The sequence below is a fragment of the Lepidochelys kempii genome, chromosome 1 (genome assembly GCF_965140265.1).
Source record: "Lepidochelys kempii isolate rLepKem1 chromosome 1, rLepKem1.hap2, whole genome shotgun sequence".
NCBI lineage: Eukaryota > Metazoa > Chordata > Testudines > Cheloniidae > Lepidochelys > Lepidochelys kempii.
Window position 1 is genome coordinate 158,496,785 of NC_133256.1, and position 25,221 is coordinate 158,522,005.

Below are 25,221 nucleotides of genomic sequence, written 5' to 3' on the forward strand. Positions count from 1 at the left end.
ACTGGCTGGCCTTGTCATAAGACCTTCAAATACAGAATACATGTAGGGACAAGGGAGTCATGATTTATTACAGAGCTGCGGGAACCTAGTGGCTCTCAGGCTGGGAGAGAGGATAATTACTAGACTATACTTACCAAAATGGGTGGCTATTAGACCGAGTCTAACCCTGTAAATAGGTTTTGGTTTGGGGGAGAAAGTTAAAGTCCAGTCTGGATTCATATCAGCTCCAGGGCCCTGCAACTTGCTCCACATAGGCAGACCTCCTGAATCTCTTCAGTGGTGGGTGCTGGGGTCTGCCCATGCAGAACAATTTGCAAGAACAGAGCCTAAATTTGTTTACTTGTATCTATAGCATGTTGTGCTCTATGCTGGGAAATGTGGATTGGCTTCTACAAATCAACTTTAGATCCAGTTTTTAAAATAAATAAATAATTACGTTTCTTGTTTTCTGAAAAGTTTATGGGTTTGTTCCAACATCTGTCTGATTTTCTTATCCTTTGCTTGTATTCATACTCTTTCCTATGTCAAGCTTTCATCTCTTTGTTTTCACCCTTAACCTGACTGCCTTCATCAGTTACCCCCTTCTCCTCCGTTCAGTAGCATCAGGTATGGTCTGACTGCTGCTTTCCTGACTAAGCCCCCATATTTTTTATGTTAATAGTTAACAAATTTTAAGGTACAACAGCATATAATTATATTTTCCCCTTATCTCAGTTTCAGTTAATTTTTGGTACCTCATCTGTTCTTCTGTTCAGCAAATTACTTTTTTTCTATGAAGCATAATAGATATAGCTCTTTAATGAAAAATACTGCACATTATCCCATTCTGGATTTTTTTTCTGTAGTATGCATCCAAACAGCCTGTACATTGTGCTCAGCAACAAAATACATCTGGATCTTCCATTTGTGTGTATATTATATCATTACAATTACTTTCCAGGGATTCTTTTTGATATATACATGTGTCTTCCATTAAGATGAATGTGGACTAGATGCTACTTTAAAGTGAAGCATTATTCTATAGGCAGATGGATGAAAAGTTAGTCGGGAGTATTGAAAGTTGCTATATGGGATACCATGCAACTGAAATATGTGATATTTTCTTAAAGGTGTATTATAGCATTTAGTATGCATCCAGTTCACTTGCACAGCATTTTGATTTAAATTGTGCATGGAAAAGTTAGGGTCTATGTAAGGCACCAAACTTAATGTCTGATACTTTCTCTATTTTATGACACTGACCATTTGGTATCCACCTCTTCATCCTAAATCAGAAAACCTACTGGTTATACCTGACCTTCTGTTGAGATGCAGCACAGCATATTAAGAGCTGGTGATTGTACAGTATATTTATTATTGTGCGTGTCTCTTCTTTGGAGATGAATATTAAAATATGTTAAACAATATTTCAGTTCTAATTATAGAGAATAGCTCTTATAGTTAAATGAACAATGGTGACTTCCATATCTTTTTTCATTCTCTATCCTGTTACAATCAGTTTTGTTCCCTACTTTAAAGTGTGGCTATAATTAGAAATCTGACTATATAGAAATGGCACCATCTTCTTCCTGTATGTATTCAGTTAATCTGTTTGCTTTACTTTAAAATAAAATTAAAAAAAATCAAGTTTTGACTATGGCTGAACCAACCTTGAAGGATCTGTTTCATATGTGTTACTCTGAACCAGCACCTGTAATATCTGTTTGCCAGGGATGGCTGTAAGCCATCCCCTGTCAGTCTGCTCGAAGAAGATTCAGATTCCTAAACCTGCAAGATCATTGCAGCCTGTCTCCCGAGATTTCCCCAGAAATCCCTCTCCACTCAGCTTTGCTGTCTTTTAGGTGGACAATCTGCTTTTCCTGCTACCTAATGGGTCTAGAGGATCTCTCCCATTGAAGTCTTCTGGGGGTGCCAGGCCAACCCTCATCTTTCTTTGTGGGGGTCACTATGAAGGGTCACTTATTCCAACCTATTATGATCTTCAAAGAGGTAGCAGGAAACAACTTATTCCTTCCTTATCACCCACCCCCTTACTGGGCTGGAGAAGTAAGGAAACCCTCCCTCTCACACAGCCAACCACCATGAGATTGAGTAGCAGAAGTAGATAGCACCCTGTAAAGATTAGCTGTGTGGTTGCTAGGAGTTCTTTATACCCAACACAAGATAATACATTTTGCAGATAAAGGCTAGTATTGAACTCTCTGGCAGATGTTTAATCTGGCCTGATACAAAATAGATACCTTTTTAAAACTTGCCAGTTACTCTTTACTGGGTAACTTTACTTCAATGTTTATAGATTCAAGCTGTAGTGAACTGGAAATGCAGCTTATAATGCAATCTTACCTATTTGTTTAAGGTAGAATTGGCTAATTTTTAGGGTGAACACTATATGTATATTAAATGCAAAAATATATTATGCACTAGTATGGTTGTACAGTTAAAAAAAATCCCAATTTCTAGAAATGCAGAAGTAAAGCTTCCCACTGACATGTTCTCAATCACAGAGCAGTAGGGAGATGCTGCTGTATTAGAGGTGTAATACTTTGGATGAAACAAAGTGAGGTCCCTTCTGCTTATTTGTGGCTTTCTGGGTAGAAGGTAGTGCTCTTCTGGCTAGCCTTCTTAAAAGAATAGGGGGATAACTTCCTATCCTGACCAATACTTACCCTCTCAGTATAACATGATCTATTGCCCAAGGCCACGGGGGAGCTATTGCTGAGCGAACTATAGTTGACATGTTAGCCTTAAACAGTCTCTCTACTAAACGTATCCGACTCTTTTTACTACTGCTGGTCAAATAATTTTTTTCTACACATTTCTTGTTACTTTTTGCATTAGTTGCTCAGTTCTTCTTATTGCATTGTTTGGATATACATCAGAGATGAAAAATACATAAAAGCAAATTCTGTTTATAAATCTAACAGTCTTTGCCAGACAGCAAATTGTAGTTACTGAAAGTTTCACTGAAGTAAATTACTGCGAGTATTTGACTGGTCTTAGCAAGAATCCTGGATCAGCAATGGGAAAGGTGATCTAATTTGCTTCTTTTCAGACTAATGGTAATCTTGCTGGGGAGTAACGCCTTTGTTTTGTGTTTTGAGATCCATAGCTTTTTGGTTGTTTTATTCTGACAAAACACAGAAACAAATTGTCATATCCTATATTAGGATCCAGTTGCTCTAGTTACCTCCATCAACTGTCATAACAGTTCAAAATTGATTGTGATGTGTGTGTTTACAAAAAGAAATTTCTTAAAGGAGCAGAAAAATCCTGAGCATCACTATATACTACTAAGTTGTAGGTGTAAAATTGTGATATGTGCAGTAATATTTTCTTAGCTGTTAAATACACATTTGTCTGTTTTATCTTGCAGTTTTCAGTGAAGATCTACATGCCAGCCTGTATTTTGTCAATGCATCTTTGCAAGAGGTAGTGTTTGCTAGCACCACAGGGACATTGGTGCCCTGTCCTGCAGCAGGGATCCCTCCTGTGACACTCAGATGGTACCTAGCAACGGGCGAGGAGATCTATGATGTCCCAGGGATCCGCCACGTCCACCCCAATGGCACTCTCCAAATTTTCCCCTTCCCTCCTTCAAGCTTTAATAACTTAATCCATGATAACACTTACTATTGCACAGCTGAAAATCCTTCAGGGAAAATCAGAAGTCAGGATGTTCACATTAAGGCCGGTAAGTATGGTTCTTTACTTCATAACTTGAAGTTGGGCAAGGGAGGAGACCATGTGTTTCTGGCTAAAAGTGGTAGCCATTGTGAACTGGAGCAAAGACTGTGGCCTAGAAGGGCAGTCTAGAGTTCTTAATAAAATCAACTGAAACAATATTGGCTTAGCCTATTTTTATAAAAGAGAAGTTAAAAGTCCCATCCCAAAGTCCATCAAGTTTCTGAAAGATGCCAAGATTCCCAGCTGAACAGTTAGAGAGAGGCCATTGATCAGAATCTATTTACTCTTTAAAGAGTTAGGGATGGGGGAGATGAGGACTCTCCCTGCACTGTTGTTGGGGTTTTTTGGGGGGGCGGGGAATGAACATGTATATTGATAAATAATAATCAAATGCTATTGTAAATATATAGGAATAGCTTTATGTTTAACTTAAAGTATGCAAAGGATTTTTTGTATTGTGGGCATAGCAGTTTGGCAACTATTTTCTGAGTTGACTGAATAAAAAGGGGTGGACTGTATAAAGGGAGAATTGATTTTAAATGTAATTAGACTCAAGTCTATTACCACTATTCTACTAGTGCACAAAACTCTAAAATCAAAATTTTAATTAAAAAAATTTGGGGGGGACAGATCCTCAGCTGATCTAAATTGTCAAAAAGCACCTGTAACTTCAGTTTATACTAGCTTAATCACCAGTTTACATCAGCATAATATATACCATCTGAGGATCTGTCCTAGAGTATCTGCAGTCCAGTAGCTGTATTAGAGAAATTGCAAACCATGCACAAATATAGTGCTTTGGGGTTATAGCTCTTCTTATGATTATCTGTTTGCAAACAAGGAAAATCCAGATTGTGAAGTGCATTATGCCAGTTAATCGTTTCTACTTCCTGACTTTTAGTCTTACTAATGCTAAATATTACTTCAAAGACATGCAAAGTGATAATTAGAAGGTACAAAGAAAAACTGACATCTCCAAGAAATTCGTAAAATGCATTATCCAAAACATACGGTCTACAAAAATACATGCATTTTCTGGGTAGAATATGCCTTTTTTGAGTTTATTGAATCTGTAGATAAGAGATTTGATCTTTTTAGGGAGAGCAGATGTCATATCAGCTTCCCTGTGTGGTTTTGCCAATGCATCTGTCTTTACTTTTTTGCAGTTCTTTTCTGGAGCTTCTTTTAAGCAGAAACACTAAAGTGTTGGGTGGTTTCCTCATAAAATTTTGCATGCTAATGATGCTTAAATATTCAAATATTAGTTAATCAATTTGCAATTCTTTTGTGGATACACTAATGTGACTGCCTAAAGAAGACTGTATCTTGAAACCCGTGCTAACTAAGGCTCTGATGCAATGAGGTCCACGCAGCTGCAGGGACCTATGAAGCAGCTGAAAATGTGTGCATACCTCCACAGGTATATAGGTGTATATTAAGAAGTAATTGTGCAAATAGGTACTTGAATGTGCAACCATTTTTCTGTTCCCTCTGTGGCTTGTGGGATCACCAAGACACCACCTTAGAATCTAAGGATAGTCTGTGGCACAAAGACAGCAATTTTGCTAAATAAACAAACATCAAGAGCATAAGCAAAGGAAAGAAGGGAATAACTATACCCTCTGCAAAGGATGGCTGCAGCTTCTGCCCAGCCATATTTCACTCATTCTCCCCACGGTCAAAACAGTTTTCCATCCTGATAAACAGCCCAGTCCAACCGGGCTTGCATACACAAATCACAAATCCCCTCTCTTCCTCACCAACAAATTTCAAGAGTATTAGAGCGGCCATTGAGCCAGATACCAGGCTATCTCCACCATTCAGTCTCAGTCCCAGGGATATGCCCAGTCCCACAATTCTGGGAGATATATACCCCTCCTTACTATCCCTACAGAAACTGGATAATGTATTTGCAATGTATAGGAACTGGGTGATATCCCTATAAACCGGGGGTGGGGAAACTTTTTGTCCTGAGGGCCGCATCGGGTTTCAGAAATTGTATGGAGGGCCAGTTAGGGGAGGCTGTGCCACCCCAAACGGCAGGCGTGGCCTGGCCCCCACCCCCTATTCAACCCCACCCCCGCTTCTCGCCCTCTGACAGCCCCCCTGGGACTTCTGCCTCATCCCCGTTCCCTGACGGCTCCCCAGGACCCCTACCCCATCCACCCCCCCCTGCTCTCTGTCCCCTGACTGTCCCTGGACCCCCCACCCCTAACTGCCCCCCACTGCCCCATCCAACTCCCCTCTCCCTCCTGACTGCCCCCCCGGAACCCGTGCTCCACCCAACCACCCCTTCTCTCTGACTGCCCCCAGAACCCCTGCCCCCATTCAACCCCCCTGTTCCCCGCTCTCTGACCGCCCCGACCCCTATCCACACCCTGGCCCCTGACCACCCCGCGAACCACCCTGCTCTCTATTCAACTCCCCTTCCCCACTCCCTGCCCCACTCCCTGCCGGTGCTACAGCCGCGCTGCCCAGCTGGAGCCAGCCACGCACCGCGCAGCACAGAGCACCGGGTCAGGCCGGGCTCTGCAGCTGCACTGCCCCAGGAGCTTGCTGCCCCGCTGCCCGGAGCATTGCACCAGCGGCACAGTGAGCTGAGGCTGCGGGGGAACAGCAGGGGAGGGGCCGGGGGCTAGCCTCCTGGGTTAGGAGCTCAGGGGCCAGGCAGAATGGTCCCGTGGGCCGCCAGAGTTTGCCCACCTCTGCTATAAATAGTTGGGGAGCCCTCTAGTGGGCCTCCCTATTTTCTATTGCAGGAGCCGTCAGAACGCTGCCAGAGTAGCAGTGGGTACAGATAGCAAGGCCTTGTATATTTGTATATAGTTAGTAAACACAGTTACTTGGATCCCAGCTACCAGTGTGGCCTCTGCATATCCTGTTATGAAGAGAGCAAAGAGATGACAAAATGTAAGTTTTGGCAAAGAATACACAGTCCCCCAAAAGTTCTGACACAAAATGCTGGATCATATGGAAGCCTGAAAATGATTCTGACTTGGCCACGGCAGAAAAGAGAATGCAGTGATTAGTCAACATAAAAATGCTTTCTATTTGGTAATTAAATGCAGTATCCTGAGAAAAGGACCAACGACTGGGTCTAAGTCGTACCCCACAGCAGGTAGAGAGAAACCCTGCTGCAAGCAGGATGAAAGCTGGAGTGGCTCTTTGCTCTACCCTAGCTCCGCATAAAGTGGGTGCAGTGCCCTCTTTCCCAGCCAATTAGAGGACTTCTTAGAGCTAGACATGTGACTAATGGAATAGCCTGACACAAAGCTAGACCCTGACTGGTCAGGAGAGGCAATGAATCCCTGACATCCATTGCAGGAAATCCCTGGAGGAAAACTTAGCCTGTCCGGCAGCTACCCTGTGGATTTTTGTGGATGGTGGAGGTGCTCAAAGGGGATGGTTGAGCTGAAATTGTTTTGGCTTTGCACATAATGTAGATAAACTTTCTGGGCCAGATCCTCAGCGGGGGTAAATGGAGGTAGGTCCATCTTGCTTTCAAGTGTTTTTTTTTCCCCCAAGCAACAGTGAAAGCTAGAGAATTTTTTTTTTCCCCATGAAAGATGAGTCTCATGCAATCAAATGACTCTGGGATCTGGGCTTTAAGAAAAACAGCAAAAATCACAAGGCTCGTGATAAAAATCATGAGGCTTAGCAACATTGTGAATGCATAAAACAAAAAAGTTAGTGCATGTACACAAACAAGAACTGTCTCATGCAGTTTGGGATTGAATAATTACTTTTGTGATCTGTCTCAACCTCCTTGGATATTGCAAATTCCAAAGAGTAATGGTTTGGTTTGGAAATCTGATGAACGTGTGCCCTCTCCCTTCCCATATGCCAAAATGTCAAGGTCCACATACTGTAAGTCTCCCCAGCAAGGGATTGAGGAAATGAGATTAGTTCTGCCTCTGTCAAGTTTCATTGATTTACAGGTGTTTGTGTATGTTTGCTTCTTGGAACAATTGCCCTGGAAGTGGCTTTTTTAATGACATGACAGGTTTTTGTAACTGTACAAGTAGTTCAGAAAAAATGTGAATCAGCTTGCATTAGCCCTGTTCATAATATTGTGTCATGATACCTTCTCAAAATAGCCCATGCTCTGCGAGCTATCCCTGAAGCATTAGTGGTAGGAGACAGTTAGCCACATAAAGAAGGAGATGCTTGTGCTTTGCGAGCTCTTCACTGGAGCATGGAAAGACGGTAGCTGGCTTCTTCACAAGGGAAGAGGCGTTCCAAGGTTGCAACTGTAAGAGAACAGTAACAATCCAGCAAGTCTGTGATCAGAGTTAGTAACTTTGCCTCATTATTTATAATCAGTAATATATAGGTTAATGGTGCCATCTTCTCTTAATACTTAATTTTGATTTATTTTTAGACCTGTTAACCTTTAAACTATATAATTGTCTATGCAGATTGTAAAACTAAAAAAAAAAAAAAACTTTCCTGTTCATGAGCAGGTGGTTGCACTGTAATTTTAAACCCTTCACTATGCTTACCTTACCATTTGAATCTGGCCATATACAAGGTTTTTTTGGAGCAGTTGTAAAGAGGTCACCATTTTATGAATCCATGGCTTCTTTATTATGCACATTGTGTAAAGAGTTGTCACTTTGGATGGGCTATCACCAGCAGGAGAGTGAATTTGTGTGGGGGGGTTGAAGGTGAGAAAACCTGGATTTGTGCTGGAAATGGCCCACCTGATGATCACTTTAGATAAGCTATTACCAGCAGGACAGTGGGGTGGGAGGAGGTATTTTTTCATATTCTCTGTGTATAAATAAAGCCTGCTGCAGTTTCCACGGCATGCATCCGATGAAGTGAGCTGTAGCTCACGAAAGCTCATGCTCAAATAAATTGGTTAGTCTCTAAGGTGCCACAAGTCCTCCTGTTCTTTTATTCCAGAAATATACATCCAAATGCTGGGAAGCAAATACAGCCACACCCACTTAGAGTGAGTGTGTTTATACTTAAGTTTTGCTCTCAGTGAATTTTTTTTGTTTAGTTTTTTGTTTTTGTTTTGTTCTGCAGTGGGAATAAAGGAAGTTTCTATACAACGGTCCCATAGCTCTACTGACTTGATTACCTTAGGGCACTGAAATTATTGTCATGGGTAATGATGACTTCTAGACCTGCGTGGCCGCTTTGCCTCTTGCTCCTTCATCTCTCTTTGTATTCACTGAAACTGGCTTCCCCCTTCTCCAACACCCCTTTTGTAGTTGCGTCCTTGTAGCGGTCTCTTCTCACACAGCCCAGATATGGAGCAGTGGTGATATTGAGCTCCTACTGTCTCACTCATGCCACTTCCCACCTTTTCCACTTCTGAACTGTACTCCATCAGGCATTAATCTCTATCTCCCTCTCCTGTTAGTTACTGTCCACAGGCTTCTCATCTCTATTTTTCATTGATTACAGTGCCTGGATTTCCTCTTCTCCCATTTATCTTCCACCCCCTACTCCAGAAATTCTCACCTGTCGTATTGATCTGGTAGATGCTGTTGCCTCTTCCACTCCCTACCATCTTCCTTTGACTTTCATCTCTGGATCAATTCTCCCAGCTGCCAGGAGGGTCACTAGTACTGTTCCCACTAACGTATTTCACTATCAGAGTTTTTCTTTTCTGATCACTACTTTATTTCTTTCAGTATTGCCCACTCCACCTCCTCCCCCACTTTTCTGCTCAACCTTTGAGACTTTCAGTCTATTAACACGCTTCATTTCTCTGCAAATTTGAGCACCCTTCTTCCTTACTTCTCACTCATCTCTGTTGATTCCATGGTTAGCACCTTCGACCCTTCTCTCTCCCCTCCATCCTAAATTCCTCTCTCCCATCCTTCTGGTTGTCCCACTTATCCTTGCACCAAGAGAAGGTTGGCAGCTTAATTCAACGGAACCACCATTTGGGAACTTCCCACCAGTATTGGGGGAGCCTGTGCTCCCTCTGGTAAAGTAGAATGCTCAGCTTCTGAAGGAAGTGTGCTATAAAAACCTAAACAAACTGGCATGAGACAGAGCATCATTTTTTTTTCATGTTGTAGGGAGCCAGGGTGGCTCCCCTCTGAACCAGAGGGTAAAGAGCCACCCTCTCAGCCTGAGTGGGTGGGGCCAGGCCAAGCTTCCGTCAATCCCCGGAAGGGGAGGGATGGGAAAGGAAGTACAAAGGGTGGGGCCCTTTGCCCAGTGAGGAGAGCACCAGGGAAGGAGACAGACGCAGGCTGCTGGCTGCTCCCTCGCGATCTTGCTGCTGACCCAGGAGAGGCCCTGGGCAAGGAGGAACCGGACCGGGAGGAAGGCCTGTGGCAACCAGGACTGCCAGCCGCTGAATACCCGGAGGACCTGGAGGGGCCAGGCTGTAACCCGGGCTGGCGTGAGTCCGACACAGAGGGGGAGCTGGAGCTGCCAGCAGCGCAATACCCGGACGAGCTGGAGCGACCGGACAGACCCGCCGGAGAGACCGGGTAGGAAGTAGCCCAGGGGCAGAACGGCACCGTGTGGTGGGTGTGTTTGGTCAGCGGGGTGCGGACGGCCCTGCTGACCAAGCGGCAGGAACTTTGCCTCCCGCCACTGACCGGGCCCAGGGGCTGGAACGCAGTGGAGTCGGATGGGCCTGAGTTCCCCTACCCCGGCACTCCCCTGCCTGAGGGGCGCACTACAGCCTCATGCCGGCACTCCCCTGCCTGAGGGGCGCGCTGCAGACTCCGGCCGGCACACCTTCCCCGCTAATTCCCCAGTGCCCGAAAGGTGTGACTGAGGCCTGCCAGTGGGACCACAGCTCTCCATCGCCCCTTAGGGGCTCAGAGGACTGACTGAAACCTGTCAGAATTGGTGGAGAATGCGAGCAGGCGATCCCTATCCCTGCAGAAAGGGGTTAGTGCGAGGGGGCCTCTGAAGCTCCCCTCCTGGAACGATGGAGATGGAAAGGCTTATCAAGTTCCTGGCTGAGAGCCAGCAACAGCAGCAGCACCAACTTGTACAGCAGCTGGGCGCCCACCAGCAGCAGTTGCTTCAAACCCTGGGGGCCCAGCACCAGGAACAAGAAACCCAATGCTTCCAGCAGCTTGCAACCCTGTGGCTGGGCCATGGTGGTGCTCAACCGGAGCGGGCAGCCACCCCAACCCCTTCCGCCCCACCGATCCGTCTGGCCAAGATGGGGCCGGAGGATTACCCGGAGGCCTATCTAGTGACCTTTGAGCGGGTTGCCTCAGTGGCTGGTTGGGCGCCCGACCAATGGGCGACACTCCTCGCCCCATATCTGACGGGGCTGGCCCAGAAGGCTTACTGTGGGCTCCCAGATGATGAGGCCCGCATTTATGCTCGAGTGAAAACAGCTATCTTGGATGCCTTCGACATTACCCCGGAGACTTTTCGGTGACGGTTTCAGGAAAAGGTCTACCCACCGGGCGCCAGACCCCGGGCTGTGGCCCAGGAACTGAAGGACGCAGGTACCCGATGGCTCCAACCCGAGCGTCGAACCGCAGCTGAGGTGACTGAACAGGTCATCCTCGAACAATTCGTGCACATTCTCCCACCTCAGGGGAGGGCTTGGGTGTTGTGGCATCGGCCACAAAGTCTGAGCACGGCCGTCACGCTTATGGAGGACTTCCTCGAGGCAGAGGCCGCGACAGGACCGGCCGCCCACCCCCCAAACCCTAGACCAAACGCACAGAAACTTGAACAGAGGGGGCCCACCTCCCAAACCAACGCACCCCACCGCACCCGACGACCAGATGGCAGCAGGGCCGAGTTTTCCCGACGCCTCGAGTCCATGCCACTCTCCGGCCCTGGACACTTAACCCGACCATCGGGCCCCCGTCCACTCTGCAGCCCCACTGGTGCCCCCATGCGGCCGGCGCACCCAGAGGTAGGACCTTGTTTCCGATGTGGCGAGCATGGTCATCTGCAATGGGGCTGTCCTGCAATGGACTGCAACTTTGGCGTGGTGTACGCCGGGGAGCGACGGGCCCGTCTGCCCTCCGTGGCCAAACTGACAGCTCCCATGGAAGTTGCCGGGGTCCCTGTGGTGGGTCTAGTTGTTTCAGGCTGTGGGCAGACTGTCGTCTGCCAGGCACTCTTCTCGGACACCAAGCGGACCATTGGGGAAGTACGGATTCAGTGCATCCATGGAGACGTAAAATCGTACCCCACGGTTCGGGTCCCCATCACGGTGAACGGAGCAACTCAGTTAATGAATGCGGCGGTGGCGTCATCCCTTACCTATCCCGTGATCCTGGGCCGTGACAGGCCAGACTTCATCGGGGTGCTCCATTCCCTACCCACCAAAGAGGCGTTCGAGGGAGCCCCGCCTGAGAGGAAGACAGGACCTGACTCGAGCTCCGACCCTGGAGCTGACCCGGGTCCCACCCCCGCACCGGATGGCCTGGAAATGGCTGGTCCCCCTCCTGACCTGGTGGACTTTAGCCGGGATCAAAGGGAGGACCCTACGCTCCGGTTTGCCTATGAGCAGCTGGCCCGGGTGGATGGTGAGGTCGTGGAGGCGCGGCGCACCACCCAATGGCCCCGGTTTGAACTCAACCACGAGCGGCTCTACCGCCTTGACCGAGACCCCCAGACCCAAGAGGTCCGGACCCAACTCGTGGTCCCCCGCATTCATCGTCGGGCTGTCCTGAAGCTTGCACATGACATGCCGGCCATTTAGGGCAGGAAAAAACCGGGGCCAGGGTCCTGGCCAGGTTCTTCTGGCCTGGCGTCCACCGTGAGGTGAAGAATTACTGTGCGTCGTGCCCGGACTGCCAGCATCCAGCCCTGGCAGGGGTACGGAAGGCCCCCCTGGTCCCGTTACCAGTCGTAGGTGTACCATTTGAGCGAGTAGCAATGGACCTGGTCGGGCCTTTTCCAAAAAGTAAGGCAGGCCATCAATACATCTTTGTCCTGATGGACTACGCCACCCGCTTCCCTGAGGCCGTCCCCTTAAGAAGTATCAGCGCCCGCACTATCGCAGCGGAGCTCGTGAAGATCTTCACAAGGGTGGGCCTTCCACGGGAGATACTAACTGATCAAGGGAACAACTTCACGTCTAAGCTGTTCCGCCAGGTATGTGCCCTATTGGGGATTAAGAAATTGCAGACCTCGGTCTACCATCCCCAGACTGACGGAATAGTCGAACGGTTTAACCGGACCCTGAAGGGAATGTTGTGACGTTTCCCCACCCAGGACCTCCACCAGTGGGACCAGCTGCTCCCTCCTTTGCTACTGGCAATTTGAGAAGTCCCACAGGCGTCCACGAAGTTCTCCCCGTTTGAGCTCCTCTATGGGTGGCGACCCCGCGGGGTGTTGGACCTCTTGAGGGAGACTTGGGAACACAACCCATCCGCAACACAGGGTCTCTTGCAATACGTCTTACAACTGCAGGGGCGGTTGGCGCGGGCGGGCGAGCTTGCGAGGGAGAACTTAAACATCGCCCAAAGAGTCCAGGAGCAGCACTACAATCGGGGCACCCAGGCTCGATCATTTGGGCCAGGGGACCGAGTACTCCTCCTGCTCCCCTCAGAGGAATCAAAGCTTTTTGCCCGCTGGCAGGGTCCGTATGAGGTCCTCCGCCAGGTAGGGCCAGTAACCTATGAGATTCGGCAACCTGGCCGCCATAAGGAAAAACAGATTTATCATGTAAACCTCTTAAAACCCTGGCAGGACCGGGAAGGGCTCCTCATTGCCCCATATCCCCCCAAACCAGAACTGGGGTCCCAACCGCCCGAGGAGTCGGAAAATGGTGAGCCCCAGCTTGCAGAGACACTCACCATCGAGCAGCAAGAACAGGCACTCTGCTTAGTAAGGGCATTCCCTAAGATGTTCACCACGAAACCCGGGCAGACTACGCTCACCTACCATGTGATCCAGACGGAACCCGGGGTGGTGGTCCGAGAGACAACCCGGCCATTGCCTAGGCGAATGCGGGAGGCCGTAGAGGAAGAAGTCCAGGCGATGTTGGAGCTGGGTGTTATTGAGCTCTCCCAGAGTGAGTGGCGGAGCCCCGTCGTCCTCGTACCAAAGCCAGATGGGAGCCGGCAGTTTTGCATTGACTTCAGGAGGGTAAACGCCATCTCAAAATTTGACGCCTACCCGAAGCCCCACGTCGATGAGCTCCTCGACTGGCTTGGGGAGGCCTGTTATATCACCACTTTAGATCTCACAAAAGGGTACTGGCAGATCCCCTTGGATCCCAGGTCCAAGGAGAAGACCACGTTTGCCACCCCTTCAGGGTTATACCATTTCACCCGGATGCCTTTTGGCCTACATGGGGCCCCGGCAACCTTCCAGCGTTTGATGGACTGGGTGATGCAACCCCACACGAAGTACGCTGCGGCCTACCTGGACGATGTGCTCATCTATGGCAATAACTGGGAGGAACATCTTAACCAAGTAGTGGCAGTCCTCCGGGACCTCCGCGCAGCCGGGCTTACGGCCAATCCAAAAAAATTCCGAATCGGGTGAGAGGAAACCACTTACCTGGGGTACACCTTGGGCCGGGGACAGGTCCGCCCCCTCATCGGGAAAGTCCAAGCACTCCAGGAATGTCCGGTGCCGACCACGAAGAGGCAAGTGCGTCAATTTTTGGGCTTAGCTGGTTATTACCGGCAGTTTGTACCCCACTTCGTAAGCATTACGGCCCCGCTAACGGAGCTCTTGACCAAGGACAGTCCCCGCCAGATGCATTGGTCTGATGAGTGCGAGACGGCCTTTCGAACCATCAAAGAACGGTTGTGTAGCGATCCAATACTCTTCAGCCCTGACTTTCATCGTGACTTTATTGTTCAGACTGATGCCTCAGGCGTCGGGCTTGGGGCGGTCCTCTCGCAGGAGGTGGAGGGGGAGGAACACCCGATTGTTTACCTCAGTCGGAAGCTGTTTCCCAGAGAATGGAACTGCTCCGTCGTGGAGAAAGAAGCCCTAGCCGTTAAGTGGGCAGTCAATGCTCTCCGCTACTACCTCCTCGGGGTCCCCTTTATACTGGTTACGGACCACGCACCCCTAAAGTGGCTTAATAAGATGAAGGACAGTAATGCCAGGCTGATGCGGTGGTATCTTGCTCTGCAGCCCTATGCCTTCATGATTCACCATTGGGCGGGACGAGACCATGCCAATGCGGATTTCCTATCCCGCCTCGGAGAGGGTGAGGACGCCAGCTCCGAAGATCGGGAGCTGGATTTGAGGGGTGGGGTATGTAGGGTGCCAGGGTGGCTCCCCTCCGAACCAGAGGGTAAAGAGCCACCCTCTCAGCCTGAGTGGGTGGGGCCAGGCCAAGCTTCCACCAATCCCCGGAAGGGGAGGGGTGGGACAGGAAGTACAAAGGGTGGGGCCCTTTGCCCAGTGAGGACAGCACCAGGGAGGGAGACAGACGCAGGCTGCTCCCTCGCGATCTTGCTGCTGACCCAGGAGAGGCCCTGGGCAAGGAGGAACCGGACCAGGAGGAAGGCCTGTGGCAACCAGGACTGCCAGCCGCTGAATACCCGGAGGACCTGGAGGGGCCCTGCTGCAGCCCGGGCCGGCGTGAGTCCGACACAGAGGGGGAGCTGGAGCTGCCAGCTGCGCAATACCCGGACGAGCTGGAGCGACCGGAGAGACCCGCCGGAGAGGCTGGGTAGGAAGTAGCCCAGGGGCAGAACGGCACCGTGTGGTGGGTGTGTTTGGTCAGCGGGCGCGGATGGCCCTGCTGACCAAGCGGCAGGAACTTTGCCTCCCGCCACTGACCGGGCCCAGGGGCTGAAACGCAGTGGAGTCGGATGGGCCTGAGTTCCCCTACCCCGGCACTCCCCTGCCTGAGGGGCGCGCTACAGCCTCATGCCGGCGCTCCCCTGCCTGAGGGGCACGCTGCAGACTCCGGCCGGCACACCTTCCACGCTAATTCCCCAGTGCCCGAAAGGTGTGACTGAGGCCTGCCAGTGGGATCATAGCTCTCCATCGCCCCTAGGGGCTCGGAGGACCGACTGAAACCTGTCACACATGTGGAGACTGTTTCTCTTGGAAAATGATTTTCCCCTTACACCATGAATTAACTGGAGGATGAACATTGAAATGTGATGCGGTATAGTATAGTATTGGAGTAAGCAAGAGGATCTTGGAGTTTTTTCAGGGAGACCCTTCAGATCAGCAGTGTAAAATTATTTCAGATTTACCAGCCAAGACACAAAATTTACTTTCTTACCCTTGCCGTTAGGATGAAGAAAGTCTAATAATATTTTACTTGCCTGCCTAATTTGTCTTTATCCTGGGTGAATTGTGAAAGACCAATGCAAGAACTGCAGCAGGGCACAATCCCAACATTTTGGGTTTGTGGCTTTGACTAAGCCTGCTGTAAGGCATGTGAAAGTGAAAGGGCTGATGGGCATGAGCTCATCTTCTGATTTCCTTTATAAAGGTTGAGGAAATGTGTTGTCTACATTCAGTCCTTGGGAAAATGATACCCATCTGCCTTTCCAGACAGGACTTCTTTCTATTTAATTCTACATTGGCTTTACCATCTCCCTCACTAACAAAAACTCACTATTCTTCCATTTTAGTTTTACGGGAACCCTACACAGTTCGTGTGGAGGACCAGAAAGCCATGAGAGGCAATGTAGCGGTCTTCAAGTGCATTATCCCCTCCTCTGTGGAGGCATACATCACTGTTGTCTCTTGGGAGAAAGACACAGTCTCACTTGTCTCAGGTAGGCTTTAATGGCTTTCTTTCCCTAGTGGATATGGTTTCTGTGTTTTCCATAATGCTCAATGGTTCCTTTGTGTTGATTATAGCTGAATGATATTTCATCTTTCCACTGTAATTAATGTATAGCACATGTAGCTCTGATGCATCCTCGTGATTAGGTGTGACTTGAAGCTTTGAGACAGCTCTGGCTTTTTTTAGCTTCCTCCCAGGGGAATTAACATGTATTTTGTTTTATTCCAGACATGAAATCAGAATTTCTTGGCATTGTGGCATAGTGTTGACTTGATGTTTTTTTTTTAAAGGAAATTCTGTTTGCCATAGAATTTTTTTGTTTTGAGTGTCATAATCTATTTGTTGGGTTGTGATTGGGTTTTCTAGTGGTGAAGTTAGTTATGGAGTAAAAGAAATCTTGTGTTACATTTATTTTGGTTGTTTTAAATGATATGTGCGATTGACTCCTATATTTCAATAATATTTTTGTACCAGGTATGCCTATAGACAATATTTGGAAGCTTTCACAGTGTGAAAGCTTATATACTATCCACAGACATAATATAATAAAATCTTTGATGGATGCCAAATATATTTATGCATATATTGAAGTTAAACTGTATGTTTATAAAAAGAACTATCTGCACTGCTGTGTATAAAGAAAAATTACTTTGCCATTGGAAAACTGCAAACTGTCATGCAAATAATTGAATTATCTAGTTAGGGCTCCACAAAACACCTACAGTATGTACTGAAAGTATGTATAGAGGCAGCAAAGATCCCTTTAAAAAAAATCCCATTAACCTGATTTAACCTCCCAAACTGAGGTCTAGGAGTGAAATCCTGGCCCCGTTGAAGTCAATGGTGGGAGCCCTACCATTGACTTCAGGGGAGCCAGGAGTTCACTGTAGCAATCCAACATTTTCTATAATATATATAATATAATATATAATATAATAGTATGTAAGAAATCCATAGAACAATATATTCTGTATACAGACTGTATCGTATGGAAAGTGCATGTTGCTGTACTACAACTGAAATGTGTATTATGTGGTTAAACATAAACATCTGCTATTATATGCTCAAGTAAATGAGGTACATGCACAGGATGTGAAAGTACAGCTGTTGAGTATTGCAGCAAGGGGACAATAATCAGAGCTAAATGTCAGTGCATTGTATTATTAAGAATGTGTTTATACTATGCTACAGTATATGCTGAAATGAGTTAAAGATTGTAAGTTCCTCCACTAGGTTAACCACCCCTCTGTTTTGGATAAATGTGGTGCTGATAGAAATGGAATTCTTTGTTTCTATATACCTTGTGTTCTAAACTTGACTTCCTGTCTCTGGCAAATCTATTGCTTAAATGGTTTTGTCGCTTCTTAGATATTTTTGGGACAATATGAAAATAGACTTGTTTGGTACAGAAATGTAGTATTTTTAAGTGATCAGTCACCTTGTCCACAGATATCAGTATAGTTTTAAGTGCACTAAATCCACTTTAGTCTGTTCTATGTGGGCTGTGATCCAACGATCTGATCTTCATGGGTAGAAACCTGCACCCATGCAGACCCCCCTTGAACACAAGGACCTGTCTCCACAGATCCACTTATAGTAGTTGGGACTTCGGGATCGCAGATACAGCACAGCAGTTGACATGATGATGTGATTTGCGCTCAGGCATTAAAGAACAGGATTGAGCCATTAACTGTTACAAATATCTTTTTTATTATTATTGTAACCTGTTAAAAGAATATGTAATACAATTAAAATGACCAAACATATAATTACATGGGTTTCTGATTAATTTCTCTTAATCTTAAAATAGTCTTTAAATTAGATAATTTAATATTAAAAGTTCCTTCATTCTCCATTATCAATTCAGAACATCTTGAAAAATTACCACAACATGACTTGTCTCCTCACAGCCTGATTCCACCCTATTGGAACATGAAAAAATACCTCCTCCCACCCCACTCTCCTGCTGGTAATAGCTTATCTAAAGTGATCACTCTCCTTACAATGTGTATGATAATCAAGTTGGGCCATTTCCAGCATGTAAGGAGAGTGGTCACTTTGGATAAGCTATTACCAGCAGGAGAGTGAGTGTGTGTGTGTGTGTGGGGGGGGGGTGTTGAGAAAACCTGGATTTGGGTTGGAAATGGCCCAACTTGATTATCATACACATTGTAAGGAGAAAGAAAAGGAGTACTTGTGGCACCTTAGAGACTAACCAATTTATTTGAGCATAAGCTTTCGTGAGCTACAGCTCACTTCATCGGATGTGAATACAGACTAACACGGCTGTTACTCTGAAACCTGTCATTGTAAGCAGAGTGATCACTTTAGATAAGCTATTACCAGCAGGAGAGTGGGGTGGGAAGAGGTATTTTTTCATGCTTTGTGTGTATATAATAAGATCTTCTAAACTTTCCACAGTATGCATCCGATGAAGTGAGCTGTAGCTCACAAAAGCTTATGCTCAAATAAATTTGTTAGTCTCTAAGTTGCCACAAGTACTCCTTTTCTTTTTATTAATAAGACTGGGACTTTTCAGTTTAGAAAAGAGATAACTAAGGGAAGATATGATAGAGGTCTATAAAATCATGACTGGTGTGGAGAAAGTAAATAAGGAAGTGTTATTTACTCCTTTTCATAACACAAAAGCTAGGGAGCATCCAATGAAATTAATAGGCAGCAGGTTTAAAACAAACAAAAGGAAGTCTTTTTTTTCACACAATGCATAGTCAACCTGTGGAACTCCTTGCCAGAGGATGTTGTGAAGGCCAAGACTATAACAGGGTTCAGGAAAGAACTAGATACATTCATGGAGGATAGGTCCATGAATGGCTGTTAGCCAGGATGGGAAGGGATGGTGTCCCTGGCCTCTGTTTGCCAGAAGCTGGGAATGGGCGACGGGGGATGACCTGTTCTGTTCATTCCCCCAGGGGCACCTGGCATTGGCCACTGTCGGAAGACAGGATACTGGGCTAGATGGACCTTTGGTCTGACCCAGTATGGCCGTTCTTATGTAGGAACATAATAATGGTCCTTTACTGATCCACCAGACCTAAACATTTTTTCTCATAGGAATTTTTACTTTTTTAATTGATGAAGCTGCATCCATTAAAAATCATCTTCTCATCCCAAAGCATCCTTGTATACATGGAGAGCAGTACAGTATCACCATTCATTCCTCTCTGTGGCTTGTTCCTCCATTAAGTCCAGCCTGGCTATGTCCCTGGAAGAAACAAAGGGCGGAACTGCATTTCCATGAGCTGGATAGGGTGGGTTGCCCTAATAAGCCATTACATCTGAAACTTATTTGTTTTAGAAACCGTACAGCAAGCCATTAAAAATGAAGCCTTAATACATTTATCATGGCCTTGATCCTACAATAGTATATCTGAAAAAAAAATTCATGTGCACTGACAATGCAAGTAAAAACTATCCATTAAAACTGATGCTCCTTAAAAGGTGGTTTAGCGTATCTTGCCATATCATGTAAAATAATTTAGAAAATCTGATTCCTGAGGTGGTCACAGTACAGATTAAATATAAAGTCTATGTTTAATTACAGTTGTTCTGATGAATGCCTCAGTTCCAGTGTTAAAGGGAGGCAGGGAACATCAGTCCAGTTTAACTAGAATGATTGTAGGGTTTGCTGTTTACTATCACAGTACTTTAGCAGCAGTGCTAACTTTTTAAAAAGTGGTGTCTTTTGTGAGACAATTGCATCTATTTCTCTCCATGATCAATGCAACAATAATATTGCCATGAACTCAAATGGTGGATAGTGATTAACCTCAAAGTCTCGGATTCCCAGTGCTGATGAATAGGATGCTAAGACATAACAGGACTATTGATTTGTCTTCCACTAGTGGTCAATATTTTGAGGGAAAATGTATACTAACATAGGTATCAAATATGAGAACAACTTTCCCATATGTCTCTGATCAACTTTTGTGAAGTGTTGATAAGAAATATGCAATAGTATGTTTTTGCATCTGACAATTTAATATGAGAACATTAGTGGCAGGATAGGATTAAAAGAGAAATGTGGCTGATTATCAGTGAGTAGCGGATGTTATCGGAAAGGAAAGTTAAAATGAACAGAAACCTCTACAAGGAATCTGCTAGGGATGTATATTTACTGGAGATTATCACAAACTGTATTAGACAAAATGCCATGGAAACAGGGGGATAAAACTAAGTATACAGTATGGTAAAAGAGAAAAAGTTGAAAATAAAGTCTCCCATAAGGATTATCTGTTGAAGAACACACAAGTAAGACAGCAAGCGTAGACCCATGGAAGGAAGTGTGAGACTTCCTAAAAATGTTAAACAAGCCAGCACCCTAACAGGTGCTGCACGTTCTAGTTATAGAATAATGATTTTTGCTTAGTCTCTAAGGTGCCACAAGTCCTCCTTTTCTTTTTGTGGATACAGACTAACACGGCTGCTACTCTGAAACCTGTCACTTTACTTTTGAATTAGTTACACTTGCATACAATCCTTTCAGATATAATCTAGAGTAAACGTTTCAGATACTTAAATATATGGAGTCCCCATCCTGAATTTTAGAATAAAGGGACTTGCAAATGAGCCACAATCCTTGTTTCAGATGCTGCACTATTACACAGTCCTTTTTTCTGTGTCAAATCAGCTATCTGCTTGCTTGCTTGCTTTTGAAAGCATTGCTGCTCATTATATGTTCCAAAATCTAGTTTTTTAGAAGAAAACTTAAGAAATATGTCTTAGCTCAGACAGTAGGAGCCTTGTTGGTTTCATAATAATGCAACATGCTAGACATCTCTCACTTTATAATCTATTGGCTAGATTCTGCTTTTGGTTGTGCATAAGGAGGTCCCACTGAAGTTATCTGAGAGCAGAAAGCTGTCCATAGGAACTCTAGTGTGTAATAAAGATGTAACGCACAGGACTGCTGGTAACTAACAATGAGGTTAACAAGAGCTGCATGGACCCTCCTGCGTAAATTCCCCCATTTTTCCTGTATAATAACGAACCTTGAAAGGATCTGAGTTGTGTGAAAAATATGATGCTTTAAAAAAGGTAGAAAAAGAAGAGGGACAGTATTAATTGTGCACAATGGGGATTTAATTAGCAGTGAAAGATTAGCAGCTTTGAATGAAAGGTATAGAAATATGAAAGGTAAACAAGTCTCTGAAGGGCTTTGATTGACATGAGGATGACAGCTGTTGAGTCTTTGAGCCTCTGTACTTTCCATGGGCCATAAATTAGACACAGCAGACCAAGGCTTGAGAATGTGTCACTGAGGCACAATGACCTGCATTTAATGTAATGAATTGCATAATTTATACCGTATTCTTTAAGTCTTAACTTTAGAAGGCTCCATGGGTTCTTGGATCTCTTTCCACCAAGAGTTCTATGAATTGCAGTGATTGATGTTCAGCAGTCCTGTTTGCCAGTAGTTACCACATAGTAGTATCTAAGAGACAGAACTAAAGTTTTCATCTGTACTTATATCTGGAGATTATGGCAGCATCTCAAAGTCCTTGGAGAGATAATTTTTCTCCTTAATAGCTCTGCATGGCTAAAATGGGTTAAATTTTCTAATTAATATTATTCATGAATGTAGATAATTTTCTATATAAATTATAGTCCTTTAGAAATATTGTCAGTGGTCCCACATGCAAAGATGAGATCCAGATTTGAATGCATCCAAAATTCTATCTAACAATCAACAGCCTTATAACATCATTTCAAATGCTCTAGCTCTAAGATTTTTCATTCTCCAAGTTGAACAGAATAAAAATCTAAATTGCTAGACCTGATGGTGACAGTAAAAGAGGTTTAAACGTATGTCGAGTTTTTGAATAATCTAATGTAATATCAATAATGCAGCTAAGGAATTAAAATACTCTTTTAAATTGTAATACTACACAGAAAAATGCCACAGCCAGGTGACTCCTTTTTCTTTTTTTCAGGGAATGATTTTGAGAGTTGCTGAGCACCTGCAACTTCTGTTGATTGCTAGTGATGTTAATAGGAAGTACAGATACTCAGCATTTTTCAGGATTGGACTTTAAATTTGCTGCAGCAGCAATGTGTTTTCCAAACTTCTTGAAGACTTGTAGAGCTCACTCATTTCTAAAACTGAGATTGCTTCTTAGCTTTCTCTTTCAACAAAAAGAACAGGAGGACTTGTGGCACCTTAGAGACTAACACATTTATTTGAGCATAAGCTTTCGTGAGCTACAGCTCACTACATCGGATGCATTCAGTGGAAAACACAGTGGGGAGATTTTATATACACAGAGAACGTGAAACAATGGGTGTTGCCATACACACTGAAATGAGAGTGATCACTTAAGATGAGCTAATACCAGCAGGAGAGAGAGGTGGGGGTGAGAGTGAGGAACTTGTAGAGATACAGACAGACATCATAGTTTCCTAGGGCAATGAGTTTTTGGGACTCTTCCACAGTCCCTCTCAGCTTCTCTGTGAACACCTTCATGATCTGGAGGTCAGTTGTATGGCATGACTTTTAACTTGGATTTTGTTGACTTGCAAATAAGGGATACACTTTAAATATTCTGACTTTTTTTCCCAGGGAAGATTCTTCTTCTTTAGGAGTGAGACAGCGTTCTGTTTCTGTGCATTCTGGGACTGGTCTAAAGTTCACTGAAGTCAATGGGAGTTTCTCTGTTTACTTCAACAAAACCAACGAGGAGTCCTTGTGGCACCTTAGAGACTAAGAAATTTATTTGGGCATAAGTTTTGAAAGCTTATGCCCAAATAAATTTCTTAGTCTCTAAAGTGCCACAAGGACTCCTCGTTGGTTTTGCTGATACAGACTAACCACTCTGAAATCTGTTTACGTCAATGGATTTTGGTTCTGGTCCTCTGACAGGGTGATGTTTGGAGGGATGCTAGGGGGTAGCACCAGATCCACAGTCATCTAATCATAGAATCATAGAATATCAGGGTTGGAAGGGACCTCAGGAGGTCATCTAGTCCAACCCCCTGTTCAAAGCAGGACCAATCCCCAATTTTTGCCCCAGATCCCAAATGGCCCCCTCAAGGATTGAACTCACAACCCTGGGTTTAGCAGGCCAATGCTCAAACCACTGAGCTATCCCTCCCCCCCCACTGAGCTATCCCTCCCCCCTCCTCCCTCATGTTTTGATAATGTAGACAAAGGGAAAGAGGGTTCATTGGATTTAAGGTCATGGATAGTGAATAGAAGAGGACGACTTGTGGAACCTTAGAGACTAACAAATTTATTTGAGCATAAGCTTTCATGGGCTACAGCTCACTTCATCGGCTGCATTCAGTGGAAAATACAGTGGGGAGATTTATATACATAGAGAACATGAAACAAGGGGTGTTACCATACACACTGTAACCAGAGTGATCACTTAAGGTGAGCTATAAGGAGCAGGAGAGCGGGGTGTGTGTATGGAACCTTTTGTAGTGATAATCAAGGTGGGTCATTTCCAGCAGTTGACAAGAATGTCTGAGGAACAGTGGCGTGGGGGGGAATAAACAAGGGGAAAGAGTTTTACTTTGTGTAATGACCCATCCACTCCCAGTCTCTGTTCAAGCCTAAGTTAATTGTATCCAATTTTTTGCTGTCGAGCTAGCATTGCAGAGCATATGTGCAAGAGTTGAGTTGGGAGCAGAGTTCTGTTTTGTGTTTCCTAGAGTGGCTGCAGATGGAGTGGACATAAGTAGCACAGTTATTTTCTTTCTAGATAACAGTTGGACCTTTCAGACTTTTCACCCCCAGCCCCTTCATCCTTTTAGTATTAAGAATGTGGATGGATGCCTGTGGGAGGTTGGAGCAGGGGGCAAGGGATATATCAGAAAGGGATGTACCAAAAATCCAGGGAGCAGAAATCTGCCCCGCCTTTGGTTACTTTATTTGTACTACAGTAAGTGGAAAGTACATAGCTGGTGAAGGTACTGTTGGCATGTCCGTACTGAAGAGTGCCTAGGAAGCAAGTGGCATTTTTTATTTTTCTTTCTCCTTCATTTAAATCTCTTCATCCCATCTCTTCCCTCTTTCTTCCACAGCCTTTTTTTTAACTTTTATAGGTGAGGAGTATTGACAGGATTCAAACCTCTCCAGGGGAGGGATCTTGCACAAAAGGAGGGGAAGCAGAGGTGGCATGGGTACCTTGGAGAGGAGAAGGGGCACTGCCCTTCCTTCCTTCCTTCCTTCCTTCCTTCCTCAAGTGGGAAAGGAGAAATAGTGAGGAGCTTCTTCCTGGGTCAGGTCTTCAAATATTAGGAAGTTTTCCTGACACTCAATCTCTTTCTAATTTAATCCCATTCCTCCTGGTTACAACCTCTCTCCCTTTATTGCATCACCATCCTTGGAATATTAATAGACAATTACACACCACACTCCCTAGTCATTATAGCCTCACCAAATATAAATATATACATAATAATTAGTTTTTCCAAATGACTGAGTCCTTTCAGTCCTTAATCAATTTTGTTTCTCTTGAGGTTCTCCTTCCAGTTTTGTCCACATCTTTCTGGTACTGAAGGTCCCTGAAAGTAGCACCATGTTCTAGGGCCTGGCCTGTGCCACAAAGAAAGGTGCTTTCACCTTCTCAGACTATTGCATGATGATTCTAATATATGGCCTATGGCAATGCTGCAGTATAGTATATATGGGAGAACTCTTCATGGAGCTCAGCACAGGCCTCGTGGCCTGTTGCGCAAAACATCACGTTACGAGACGTGAGCGCCAAACTATATTGGTTTTTGGTTTTGATTTTTTTGGGCTGTCTTATTATTTTGTACACTAATATTTAATTTGATATCTATGCATTGGATTATTTTCCCCCAGACGTACCTGAGTTTATCTGTATTTTTCCAGGTTA

At 45.4% G+C, this 25,221-nt stretch overlaps 1 protein-coding gene across 1 annotated transcript in view; it reads left to right on the top strand.

The window, feature by feature from the left end:
- Window positions 1-25,221, top strand: part of DSCAM (DS cell adhesion molecule) — a 632,908-nt gene that overhangs the window by 84,259 nt on the left and 523,428 nt on the right. Inside the window, exons 2-3 of the mRNA XM_073360366.1 lie at window positions 3,374-3,691; window positions 16,203-16,349. Of these exons, the coding sequence (XP_073216467.1) occupies window positions 3,374-3,691; window positions 16,203-16,349 (465 nt within the window). The remainder of the gene's footprint in view (window positions 1-3,373; window positions 3,692-16,202; window positions 16,350-25,221) is intronic.